Source organism: Centruroides vittatus, unplaced genomic scaffold (assembly GCF_030686945.1).
Source record: "Centruroides vittatus isolate TY-2023 unplaced genomic scaffold, ASM3068694v2 contig_866, whole genome shotgun sequence".
Classification (NCBI taxonomy): domain Eukaryota; kingdom Metazoa; phylum Arthropoda; class Arachnida; order Scorpiones; family Buthidae; genus Centruroides; species Centruroides vittatus.
This window is the reverse complement of record NW_027122565.1, coordinates 22,947-37,404: the sequence shown is the minus strand read 5'-3', so window position 1 is coordinate 37,404 and position 14,458 is coordinate 22,947. Positions and strand designations below refer to the sequence as shown.

The 14,458-nt window shown below is 30.8% G+C and overlaps 1 protein-coding gene across 2 annotated transcripts; it reads left to right on the top strand.

The window, feature by feature from the left end:
• Window positions 1-968: 968 nt before the first annotated feature.
• On the top strand, window positions 969-8,133 carry LOC136982844 (uncharacterized). Of its 2 annotated transcripts, none has more exons than XM_067279371.1 (5): window positions 969-1,220; window positions 3,384-3,491; window positions 3,559-3,711; window positions 5,207-5,349; window positions 7,067-8,133. In XM_067279371.1, the coding sequence occupies exons 1-5, from the start codon at window positions 1,064-1,066 to the stop codon at window positions 7,250-7,252; spliced, it is 747 nt and encodes a 248-aa protein (XP_067135472.1). In that variant the 5' UTR covers window positions 969-1,063; the 3' UTR covers window positions 7,253-8,133. The 2 variants fall into 2 exon arrangements, with proteins under 2 accessions (XP_067135472.1, XP_067135473.1); XM_067279372.1 differs by lacking the exon at window positions 969-1,220 and adding an exon at window positions 2,531-2,563.
• Window positions 8,134-14,458: the final 6,325 nt, after the last annotated feature.

The window sequence follows — 14,458 nt, the reverse complement described above, 5'->3', positions numbered from 1 at the left end:
TAATTTCAACTAGATTTTGCTTTCAACTGTGTTATAAATTGCTTGACTTGTTAAACTTATCTATCTGTTAATCCGTAAACGATTACTCTAGCAATCAATTATAATCTAACCTAGAACTGGTAATCGAATCTTCTCGATATCTAGACTTCGATTATGGTAGAAAATTAAATGTCCTTTCGACGTGTCATCATCTATTTGTGATTTCTGGCAATTAAAATGACGATGGGAACCCGGAAACCTCGCTGCAGGCTTATAGTTTAGCCATCATCTTTGCCTTTTCGTTCCTTCTAAATTAACTCGGAGAACTTATTTTCGCGTCGTTTAACGAAATATCGACCCAAACCCGAGTTTAATGCGAGTCACTAATAATTGTTAGTGTTTCCATCTATCGAATGATTTCGTAACTATAATAATATGTTTTTTTTTTTTAAATCAAATTTGTACTTTTCTCTCATAAACATGCGCTTTTTTCCCGTATTCACAATCTAGGATCAAGCGTTAGAGTTAGAAGTTCATCAGTAAGCGTCTATGTACTAAAAGTAAAGTGAACGTCAATTGGGTAACTCTCGATCCTTGGTTGCGAATACGGGCATTTGACAATTAAAATTTAGTTTAAAATATAGAATTTAATATCGAGAAAATAGATTTGTTGTCGTTGTAGCCGACGAAATAATAAAATCAACTGTACTGCATCATACTTATATTAAATGGAAAGTTTTATTTTTATTAGAAAATTCGGATCGAAAAAAGGGAAATAGTTCGTTTATAATGATGTTATTATGTTTCTATTGTAGTAGTACGTAAAATGTGAGTCTTAGGCACGTATTTATACACACATCGTGCACAAGATGTAGCTTTATTCGAATTACGTGAAGCCAGGTGTAAAGATATCTGCAATACAACGTCTTTGGAGAGTAGGCAGGTCACCAGACGGCGAGGAGTGTATTTTCCCTTCCTCGCACCCCGCGTATAACCCACGTTTTTATTGGAAGGCTACTCGATGACGTAGTTTAAATGAGTGCGGGCGATAATCGTCGCACGTGCCGCTTTTTACACGGCAAACATGACCATCAAGACAAAGTTGCTGTTTTTCCTCTTCGTCTCTTGCCAACTGGTCATGTTGGTGGCTCAACTCGCTTCTTTGGCCGGTACTTATTGGACCTCTTGGCACTTCCGCTATAACATGACCAACGTCGATCACTTCGGTCGCAGCCAGGAAGGTGAGAGAATATCTTCCAATCACGTGATCGGTTCCTCATTGGAATATCCCGATTTGATAGATTGAATTTTACGTAGATGATTCTACTTTTATGACGATGCCGTTTTAAATTTCGATAACGCGCGACTCTTTCTATTAGAAACGTGAAACTTATTCGTTAAACGATAGTTAAGCACAAACAAAAGCGAATTTGCTTTGTTTATTTTCAGAATGTTTCGTTACGTAACGCAAACAAACTTTACAATACGAACGCGTTAACTATTATAACCAGTTCGAAAACTTTCTCGAACCATCAGTTAAGTATCAAAATTTTTGGAAAATTATGCATTGTCAACGTAAGATTCTTTCTTATTTTTATTTTTTATTATTAGTTTTAGATGATATATTTTGGGAACGACTTTAAGCTCGTATTTTCTTTCTTTATTATATAAATAATAACTTACTTTAGCCAATGAGACGAAAATTGTTAAACTTAAGATGCTTATAATTCACTCTAAACACTTTTTTCCAAAATACACGAATAACGCTTAGGCATTTAATAAATTTCGTTAAAAATATATAGAAAATCGATTTTACAAATTTTTTCGTTATCAAAAACCAACAACAATAAATTTTTAATATTGAATTTATATTCGGTACTTCTGTCGATGTCGTTTATGAGAATCCAAACGAATCTATATTAATAAATTTTTTAAAAAAACTATAAATTTATTCGTGGACAAGTACGGAAAATTTAGATTTTTATAAAGTTATTTTAACATAAACATTGTTTAATAATAGAACTACTAAGTACTACAGTACTTTCAATATTGTAAGTTCTGCTTAACGTGTTTTATAGTATATAAAATTACTTTTTTTATCTTAATTTTTAACTTTAATATTTAGAGAAATAATAATTGTTGTCGTTTATGTCGCGATATTACGCTTATATTAAGTAATGTAAGACTTTATCGGTGGTTTTTAAAACTTTTTACTCGGTAGTTTTCAGAAAGCGCTTTAAAACAACCGTATTAAATGTAGTATGCACCTCAATTGCCTATCCTTACTACAACAATACTCTACTATTTGTATGATACTACTACTCGCGCTACTACTGTGGATGGTGACGCGTTGACGGGAGTCACGTTTTTACTCGCGTAAAGGTCACGCCATCTATTTAACTTAAAATTGATTACATTTATTCGCGAGCGAATTGTAACGATGAAGTCTCGATCGCCGGCTGATAGATCCACTCGATTTTCCTATCCAACACGAAACAATGGAACTAAGGAAAGAATAATCGTTCGATTCGAGTCTGCTCGTTGGAGGACATTTAAGGCAAACGGGTCACGTAAAGAATGACAGGTATTTGCGACTGGCGATTCCTGGCCGGCGACAGGTAAACAGGTCTTTTGTCCCGTATATGGGAGACTTGTGGGCATCTCAAGGCCTCCGGCCGCGAATTATGCCAGGTCTGGCGCCAAATATTCCGAGGGTTACGCGCAGTGCCGAGATAATATCGATTCTTTGGCGTCCATCAGACGCTCCACCCGACTCATCGCTCCTTCTCTATAATTTTTTTTTCTTTTTTTTTACCGTCATGTGAAATATCTTACCTTTGTAAAAGTCGAATGGATAGAACACTTCCTATAGGTGAAATTAAAAGTGAAAAATTGTGGATGGTCACGAGTCTGTATAGTTTTCTGCTCTTTAGAAAACTCTAATTTGACTTTTCCGAGATAACGAGTTAAAAAAGAAATACTTAAGACACGTTAATCGAATTGAATGTAACGAAATTAAAACATCTGAAACAGTTCCGAAAGTTTTTATGTACGAGCCGGTTTTTTGTAGCCTACGAAAATTGAGAATAATTGTCGAATGTAGTACCTGTTATAACCTCGAAAAATGTGAACATACCTTTGAAGTCACGTGACAATGTTCAAAAGAGTGCTAGCAGGTAAATACAGTAATACCCAAGAAATCAAATCGGCGACCTACATTTAAGCTTGAACGTGATAAATTACGAAAGTGAAAGCAGTTGGTTATATAATTTTTGGTTAATTTTTCTATCTCAATCAATAGAGAATTGTTTATTTTATTCCAAGCATTTTAGTCACGTTTTTTTCTTATTTAAATCTATAAGTTTAGAAGAAAGGCGTTCATGTTGTAATATTTCTCTTTTCAGTCGAATCTCGCGGACATGCTGGACTGTGGTCGAGATGCGTGAAAATCCGCAGAGGAAGAGAAACCAAAGAAGAATGCTTTTATAATTTCGCCAACGCTACTTATGAATGTAAGTACTCGCCTCTGTAAGAAAAATCTTCCTACAGACAAACAAAAAACTCATCTTCCAATTTCAGTCGGAAAATTCTGCAAGATCGCCACATCCGCCGTCTGCGTTTTGCAGTCCACTCTCAATCTATTCCTTCTCACGGTAGTCATAGCAACCGCATCCCGCAAAAATGCTGCATCTGTCTTACGTCATCTTCGCTCTCCACTCTTCACATTGCAAGGTAATTTATGCAAAAATTAAATAATAATTGATCGATGCAATTAACACACTCTTTCTGAGGGTGGAATGTCCTTTTGTAATTTACAAAAAGTGATTAATAAGACTTGTTCAATTTTCATTTCTCTTCTAATTATTATACCAAATTTCTGCTTTTCCTCGTGAATAAATTAATACTTTCGGTGTTAGTTTTATTTTAATATAAAAAATACCTCAATACATCTAAATTTGCGTGTAAACGAATTGTGCGTAATTTTATCACTTACAACGTATTCACCAAAAGAAATGATACTCTAAGTACTTAAAATATGTTAACATAGTTTATAGCCAAGCGTTATAACTTATTATATCATTGGAAAAGAATACATTATAACTCATGGAAGAACAGAAGTATTGTTGTACCTTTAAACAATGGTATTATTTTTATATTTTTACTTTTATTTTACAGACATTTAATATTAGTAGGAAAAAATTTAATAAAGGTAGTGTATACTGCTTGCATATATAAGCTTATAATCATGTATTATAAGCTTATATATGAATAAGAATGTGAAATTTAAATGTTTTATTTTTAAACATTTATCTTAATTACATCAGATTGAAAACATATGGTGACACGATAATGATAATATATTATAATTTTTAAGTCGGTCTTCGTAATTAAAAGGTATTTTATAAACCGCAGTCATTTCAAAACTACGTTATTACAAAATAACCTTAAATTTTATTATAATTATACATAATTTTAACATAACTGAAAGCATTCTAAAGTTTCCTAAGCTATTATTATTTTCTCACTTAATCATTTTTACTGTCTTCTAAACAAGCCCCCCTTTTTGCAATTCAGGTATTTTTTATCCCTTTGCTTTAATTCATATATATTTTTTTATTTAGTATAAGATTAGACATTAGAATAAGATTAATGGTTATTGGGGAATTTAAACAAGAAATCCGATATTATCCCGGTATAAGTATTTTCTTCTATTTGTAAAGGTGTAAGAAAAGACTCCTGTTTCTAGTCTAGATTATCGAAAAGAACAATAAAATCCTCCTTGTATTGGTTTTCCTCGATCCGTTTGGCCAACTAACGTGTCCTACAATCCGAAATCGGATAACTGACAAAAATTCGAGATTACTTCATACCGGATATAGTTAGCAGATGATGTCAACGTTTAAGAGGGTGAGAATACGAATTACATTTCATGAACAGTGACGCAACTGGCTAATTCTCGAAAAGATGATGGCGCCGGCTTGTTTAACATTGACCAGAGGTCGAATAATAACAAGTTTGAAGAGGCGATTTGAGACAATTTGAATATTTCCACGAAATCAAATGTTTCCGGGTCGATGACGTCAACGTGTCAGGGACGAGCGAGGAATAGGGAGTAGAGAATTTACTTTGAACTTGGCCTGATTTTACGATTGGGTGGAGAAGCACCGAGGTCAACGATAAATGGTAGTTCAATTTTTATTATTTATTTATTATTATTTTTTTTCAGGAACCGTAGCAGCTACGGCGCCATTATTATACGTGATTGGAAACATGGCGGAGTTGGTCAATCACTTAACCACTGCCTACAACCTGTTTTTTGTTATAGAAGTTAAAGTGTGGTACGTTCATAACTGGGCATACTGGCTACAGGTAATTTTCTTTTATATAACTTTTTTTAACAAAAAAAAAAAAGAACCTAAATTATACAGTATGATGCAGTGGCTAATTACACGTTTTAGTCAATACGAGAATAAACTGCAGAACATTATGTTCTTCAAGGACTGACGAATAATTTTATCTTTAAAACAAACTATTTATAAAAACAGACCAAGTCTTAGATAATGTATATTAGTTATTTGTATGTTTATATGCGTATATATATACTTATGAACTGAAACTTTATAATATTAGAAAACAGATTGAAGATGTTTAAAAGAATTATCCAACATTTAAACAATAACCAGGGCTTTACGACAAGGAAAAACACTAAATGAGTTAGAAAATACTAGAACTGTTGGAGAAAATGATGTACTTTTTGCATTATTCGGAAATACTCGACAGTTCTAACGAGATGTCAAGTAAATCTGAAAATATATAAAATTTAAAATTCTAATAAAATCAAAAATTTCAATAGTTAGTGTTATATAACGTTAGATGATTCATAAGTAACTTCTTTCTTTTATTAAAATTATTTTAAAGTTTTTATATATGAACAATATAGTTTCTATCATGTTCATATTTAAAATTTTATTGTGTGTCTATTTAAATAGATCAATGCTTTAATGAGCATAAAAGGGATTCTTCCAAATAAAAATAAAATAAAATTTCCATATAGACATAATATAATACAATAAACAACAGCAATAAGAATTAGCAGCGTTACATTTCTGAAAGTGAATTTAAACGCATAATTTTGGATAAATAAACCAAAATATCGCAAGAAACTACAAAAAGAAGTAATCAAGAAAGAGTTTCCAACAAAATAATTCGTCATTTACATTTTCACAGAATTATTCAATTTTCCTTCAATCTATTGTAAATACCTCTATAAATATTGTACGTAGATTATGTGGCATGTGTTAATAATTAAATATTTTGGATTATAAACTAATAATAATTATTTTACAGTAGGTATTAAAGTGAAATCAACAAAATTTTGATCCAACATTCTGAACTCTTATTTGCATAAAGTGGTATATAATTATCGATTTCTAATACGAATTAAACATAAATAATAATACTTAGGCCTATAATATTAAACACAACATTCATCCTGTATTTCTGTGGATGAAGAGTAAATTGGATATTGTATGTAGAGTACTGTACATGTGTGTAAGTGCGTCTGTCATATTTAAAGTTTTTTCTAAGTTTATTTTAAAATCTGTATTTATTTACTAAGGTAAAGAGACCAACCATCCAGAATTCTTCAAAGAGTATTCAGTAGCATAACCTCTGGTTTTCTACTGAACATTCTTTGAAGTTACTTAGTCTAGGAACACACATACGATATTCTGTTGCGCGACAGTAAATCGCCATAGACTTAGATAAATTATATTACGAGAAATTGGATCCCCGTACATCATCCATTCAAAAAATTGTTATTTTTTTCTAAATAGTTTCCTGAAATTATCCCCCCAGAAAAGAAATTTGAACAGTAAATTAGGCAAAAGTAAATGTATATGAACTCTACAATCTAACAGCACGTAACTGCACGTAGTAACAATAGCATTTGCTTCGTTTGTCGCATAATTCAAAATTGTTTTTTCCCTCTAGTCAGTCACCTTCGAAACTAGAATGTGTCTATGCATTATTCAATGATCGAGTAACAGGTAAAAATTAATCAATAATTGAATATAATCTTTTTCAGGTGTCAATTCTATATCTTTGGATATTTTCCGTTCTTCCTTATATTCAATTAAGTAGACTTAAAGGCTGGAATCTTTTTCATCAAGGTTTACGATCTTTTTCGAGGAATGGTGGATCGGCAGAACTGGGAGAAATATCTGAATTATCAACACTAAGAAGACGATCTGACGATAATAGAGATAATTAAACAGTATTTCAGTATTAATCAAATTATCGCAAATAAATTATAAGGTTATAATTTAGTTGCGATAATTTACAATAAGTTCAAATGAATTTTCGACATCGTTAAAACGTATAATTGTGTATAATACTTTTGATCTCGATAGCATAAAATTAGAATTTATTTTCATTGTGTGACTAATAATTAATATATACAAATACTTGATTACTTTTGTAGTATATAGGCTGTTCTCAAGCCTGAAGCATCAAATTATGTGATTAATTAAGAATTGTAATTAGTCGAAGAAAAGAGATGTTTGCTTCGCTAGCAAGTTGCTATTGATCTTTTGGACCAATAGACGTTATGAAAAGTAATTAACTGTTTTACATGATCTCACAAATATAAATCTATGATATATTATTGTCATATTCATAGAAAACATTACAGTAATTTTAAAACTAATTATAGTAGATGAATCTGAATTTATATTATTGAATTGCTAATTAAAATATTTAAAATAAGTTATGAATTATGTTGCATAGTAGTATACCGGTTTTTAAATAGCTTAAGAAACAGACTAGTATTGCAGTTGGAATTTATTTTGTTTGCTAAAAGATATCCTTTCGTTATAGGCACATTTATAAAGAATTCGAATAGAGGGCATCTCTAAACAGCAGCTATGTTTTAGCAACTTATCTTCTAACAAACATGCTTACAAAATAATTTTGAAACAACAGCTATCTCCGAAGGGTTCGTTGTTAAGAAATTTGACTATATTTAATTTCTTTTGTTGTTTGAACAAACCTAATATTTCAGCTTAAAATTTACAGCTAGATAAACTAATTTTTAAACAATACAATGATTCGATTCCTAAAAATTAACCCGATTATCTTTCATATACCCATCATATACAAGTATAATAAAATTGTAGATGATATATCTAAAGATACATTATTCCTGCTATTTTCGCATACCTGTTATCTTAAAATAAACTTAATTCTTATTAAATAAAGACTTTAATAATTCTGTGGTAATTATGCTTATTCAATTGTTTATCGAATGTAAAATCTTTAATTAATCTAACCTGAAATGCACTTGGATGCTTACCGAGGCGTTACTAGCATAACGCCTCGGTAAATTTCAATGTTGAACTATGAACTATTAGATTTTAAATCCAGTAGTTTATCCTTAACATTTTTCTGAAAGGTTGTAGATATTGTATTTATATTGTATATTCAGTCTTAAGAAATATACAGGAGTTGTTCTTTAGAAATTGTTCTATAGGGTGATGCTATATGTTCTCCCAATGGCGCAATCATGGCAGGGGCGAGAGGGTGAGTGACCCTTAAAGAGAATTTGAAAAAAAAGAAACAAACAATTGTCAATTTTCAAAAACAAAAAAAAACCAGCACATGCTTGCTTACTTTTTTTTTATAATACTTAAATAGCATTATTAAAAAGTAATTATTTTTATTATAAATTTTATAATGAAAGTTTTGCCCCCTATTTGAAGATTCTGGTTGCGCTGCTGTGTTCTACTATATATTCGGTATACTCTATATAAATTTCATACGAATAAGAATGAATCGGGAATCATTCGCATATTTTCTCAGGTCTGTTGTATTATATTGATGTTTAATATTTTTAGAAATAAAATTCCATAGCTTATATATCGATTTATACGAAGTATAAACAAATATATTGAAAGGTTAGATCTATTGGTGTATATTTTATACACTTTAATATAAAAATATCAGTAAAAAGAAAAAATATTTTCTTTTTCTTTAAAAGAATGTTAGCCTAATCGTTATGAAGAATATTTACAGATTATAAATGAAAACCACGCACATAAGCACGCACATGTAAATACAAGTACATATATATATACATATAGACATACATATTTATAGAAATTAAACAGTTTCTTATGCTTTTTTCTTGCTTTCGAAAGTTTAATCTTCTTTCTATTTACTGAAAGCTATTTTATTCATGTATGCTACATAGAGTATTAAAAATTAAAGTAAAATTTGATGCTATAACAAGGCAAGTTCATTAATTCTATACTGTGTTTGTAAACACGAAATAGAACGGTAACCGTATAAAATTTTTATGGTTTTTGTGTAAGATTGATCTCAATGGTGTTCTGAGAAATGGAAAGTATCTTTGTTATAGAACTGCCAGAACGAAATCGTAAAATTTCTCTTCTTACTTTACATTCGATTTGTGTGAAGATGAAGAGTACGAGATCAATGCTCTTGTCTCTCGATACTTCTTACAATTCCGGTGACGGTTTAAAATACAAAAAAAAAAAAGAATTTACGTATAAGAATTTATACAGTTTATGTGAAAAGTATTAATGTATATAATATATAATTTTGTACAAATGAAACGTATATTTTGAGATTAAAAACTATATATTTTAATAAAATATTTTTTATAAAAAAGTATTTTTTCCTTTTTTAAGTTAAAAAATTGATTTAATATAATAAATTACAATGCTATAATTTTCTTAATTAAAATACTAATAATTAATTACACGTGTTTCTTCATTCTTTGATTAATAATAGCGAGAGATTGCGAGAATATTATTGATAGTCTAGTTGTGTCATAACATTACTATTGATTATTTGACGACTACTCTAGTGTTAAATTAGGTTTGGTTAAATCCTAATTTTTTCAGGGTAAATTTTTCTTAATAAGGGCTATCATTAAATTACATAACGCGTATATGGGTGGATGTGTATGCTGGGTAATCGTTACGTTGTGTTACGAGGAGATGGAGCTGTTTACAAAAACATTACGTAATGCTAGGTTCTCAACCCTTGGGTAACAGAATAACTCATTTTTCTTTCTAAAGTGTTACGTAGCGAACCTTATTGTTGTGCCAGTGCTTTGTATGATATACATGTAATGAATAAAATAATGTAACAAATTCGGTGTATCGTGCTGTTTTATTCCCTGCTACAATTAAGGGGAATTGATCGAGGATATGTTTTACGTAATTTTGGGAGTGGGTTGTACGATAGCGTTACAAAATGTTACCGGGGAGTGGGAGGAGGATCGAAAAAACAAAAATAGAGTTACGTAATTTATGGACAATTCTGAAACTAAATTCTTTGACTATTAAGATATTCACATCTCTAGGATACTAAACTAACTTTTCTATTTTTGAATCATGTTTTCAATACTTTTCTATAGCAGAAGTTGACTTCTAGCAAATAGAAACAATACACAAATTTTTGATGCTTACCAAACAATTTCAATTTCAGAAGTTTCAAATTAATCACATGATTGGAGAATATAAAAAACAGAATGTATATTTTTTTCCAAATTTAAAACCATTTATAAAAATTATATATCTCAAAATTAAATTATAATACATTTATACAGTAAAAACTTGTCTAAAACGAAAGTTAAATAAAACGGAAACCTGTCAAAACGGAAAAAATCGGTACCTGACAATTCCTGTTTACGCAAGTTTCACTGTACAGCATATAATATCAAAAAAAATCTTCTTATTAGGTTTTTGGTTTAAACTTTATTTTTATATTATTTTTTTACAAGATGTTTTAAATTGTTTTTTCTTAAAAATAACAAAAAAAGTCAACTAAAAAACGTTTTATGCAAATTTTAAAATACACAAAAATCAATTCTAAAATTAAATTTAGGAACGTATTTCGTTTTAGTTAGATTAATTCAGAGTTTATCATGCATTGGCAGTGGCTGATTAAGACCCTCTAAGGCACCTAATTCGGCCTACAGAAGATTGGGGTTCCTTCTGCATAATTCTGCATTATAAAGCAATAATATCTAATTGCATCTATAGAATTATTTATAAATTATGATATACAGTTGCAAGTGTACAATTTTTTCCAATTTTGGAGCATCCGAGACCCGTGTCTAGTGGGATTCCGTAATGCATACGTTGGCCTAAATATTTTGCATACTTTTATATCCAAAATGTCGTGAAATTATTATAAATATTTATAAAATGATTTAGAAATGCAGGAAAATGATGCAGTTATTAATCATATTTTACTGCACTTTTTTTTAATTATTTAGGACTTAAGTCGATCTGTTTTATTGATTATACATTACGATGAACATGTTTATTAAATTATATAATAATTTTTAAATTAATAATGGACTTAAAATTGATTTATTTGAATTTTTGATAAATGAATAATCCTCATAGATTTATCAAAAAATTAATTAAAAATGTATTACTCATTAGTGAGAAAGACATTAAATCTGAGAATCTTTAAAATTTATTTTTATAATATCGAATCGAATAAAGAACTTCGATTATATTAAAACTTAGCCCGTATATTTTTAATTGTAATTAAAGCTTTCCAGAAGCATGATTAGCTTCAGAATTCCACTAAGCACAGTGATGATTAATTATCCTACAATTAACGATTAATTATGTTTAATATATTATTAAGATTTTTACCATATAATTTATTCATTTTAATAAAATTATTAAAGTATATGGTTGAAAATATGAAATTTTTTCTTATATATTGAGAGAAAATTATGAAATATTTACCTCGAAAAAATATTTTTAAAATTGTTTCTCCCTTCCACAAAGGTTTCCGATTATTGCACAATTTACACTTTAACACATTACAATGTGAATTCACTAACGTAAAGTGTGTTTTTGCGAATAAACAGAAAACGAAAAAATAGTTATATTTTTCGGGTTTAACAATTTTTCCAAGCGTGTTTTAATTCCTTAAATTAAATAAATTTTATGGGAAATTTTTTGATTTATCTAAATTACGTAGCGAATCGCAATATTCGTGTCCGGACTATATTGACAAGTAACTCTTAAACATAAAACATATTATAATTAATGTCGATCCGAACAAAGACGTACTAAAAGAATTATATGATTTAATATTATTAATTTTTACGGTACCATCTACCAGTGGGTCTGCTGAGCGCAGTTTTTCGACCACGGAACGAATTCATACATTGGCCAGAAAACTCGGTGGGAGGAAAAATTGTCGCTAGCGTTGCTTTCGATAGAAAAAGTGCTTTTAAATACGTTGATGGAGTCGACGACCAGCGACTTTTATGATAAAGTAATTAACGACTTTGCGGAAAAAATCGCCGAATAGAGTTAGTTTATAAAAAATTAAAAAAACAAGTTTTTCTATCATTGTTTGTATCACATCAATTTGTATTAGGTATGTATTATTTGTATTTTACAACTAAAATACATAAATTGTTTATTTTTGTCATTTCCAGTATTTGTTTAAAACTTTTATGGAAATGTCATGTACCGGACAGGTCTGACCCGTCACGAAAGACGCGAAAAAACGGTTAATTTACAGAAAAATTCATTAGTTTAAAAAAACATAGGTGAAAGTCGTTTGTAGTCGGACACCCATTGTTTATATCAAACTGCCAGGCAGAAACTATAAATCGCGGAAGGAAGTCGTCCTATGATCGGTGGAAGATCGAATTCATCTTCGATTTTGACTTTTCTCACTCTCCAGGTAAGAGTCCCGTTACGTTTAGTAACCAGGGACCAACCACTCGGGAAGCGTGATTGAGGGAGAACGACCAATCAAAATGGATGAAAGAACGGAGATTGATATAATCTCCGACAATCGAAGACACCTCGCACTCGGTTAACGTTCCGAATAACCAAAACGCCGTGTGCCAACGCGCAAAAAAAAAAAAAAAAAAAAAAAAATACAATTTATCATCTATTTTGCCAACCTGTAACCCGTGCCACTTCGGACTTAGACTGTGTCCCCGACTCCAACGGACGAAGTCTCCCCGTGCCTTACAGACTCGTCAACGCCACTGTCCCTTCGATCGACCATCGAAGAACCACATCGACGCTCAGGACGTCCGAACGGCCGATTGTCCTAAAGCAAACTATTTTGTACATAGTGTATGTTTATTTTATGTTAAAATAAACGGTTTTTGTCAGATACTTGTCGTCTTTGTCTCTACAGCCACCACCCATGTACGAATGGACCCTAGACCATTACTGACGCGCAATTAACTGATTGCCCCTGGAAGTCGGCTTCTTACAGAAACACAGCTTCCCTCTCATCAAATGTCACGACACGCCACTGATATGGAGATGACCTTTGACCCCCGATATCTTTCATTCTGGATAGAATTTTAAGATCTAGTCTCCGTCACGACACACCATTTTATTATATTAATGTGCAAGGTTTCGTTCGAATCCGCCGAGTCATTACTTCACAAAACGTGTTTTAGCGATTTGTCAATTTGAGTCACTGCCGAGAAAGCGTGCTCGCTACTCGCTGCACTTCAAAAATTATACACACACACATATATATATATATATATATATTTCCAACAGCAATTCCAAACAAACAACAAACCCTAGTAATTTACCGACCTCCCAGATAAATCGATGGACGCCCTCGGATGATTGCTAATGACCAGGTTGGAAACTCCTGTTCTAGAGAATGCAGTTTTTTTTTTATTTTTAAAAATAATAATCAACTAAACGGAAATATCCGAAGAAAATAAACTAAAGAAAAAATCCAGCAACAAGTTGCTTAACTCTCCCGTCGATAAAATTTAAAACTGCTTGTGGCGTCATCTGTTATGATATTTTATTTTTAAAACTTTTTAATGTTATTAATTTTTAAATAAGTATAAAAACTGTCGCTGGTATAAAAGACGGAAACAAAGCGAAGATATTCGCAAAGTTTCTATATTAAAAACAAAAGTTAAATACCGTCTGCCAAGATTTTAAATATTTACGTTATTAATTATTATAAAATGCAAAAACCTTAATTTTGAGGGTACAGACGAGTTTTATAAAAAATTGTAAATGCTAATAACGAGTAAAATCGTCATTAAGTCCGACCCTGCTTGAGATATGACACACAACTCCTCCATCTTCCCACCCATCGACCTATAACAATCAAAATTTAATACCACAAATCTCCCTAATACATAAAATCTTCCTGCAAAATTTCAGAAATTTTCGTCAAAAAACACAGGAATTATTAACTTCAAAAAAGATGAACAAAATTCTTCTCCCCACATACACACATATACATACAATATTAACATCCATATATACAGGAAAAAAACAATTTTCTTGTATTTTTCGACGTTTCAAGGTCCCTTGTGTCCAAAAGGTAAAAGACTTGGGGAAGCGATTTTTTTTACCATTCGCTATACTTTCCCTCTGTCATATATAACAGCCGGGAAAGTAAAAATCATTAGGCG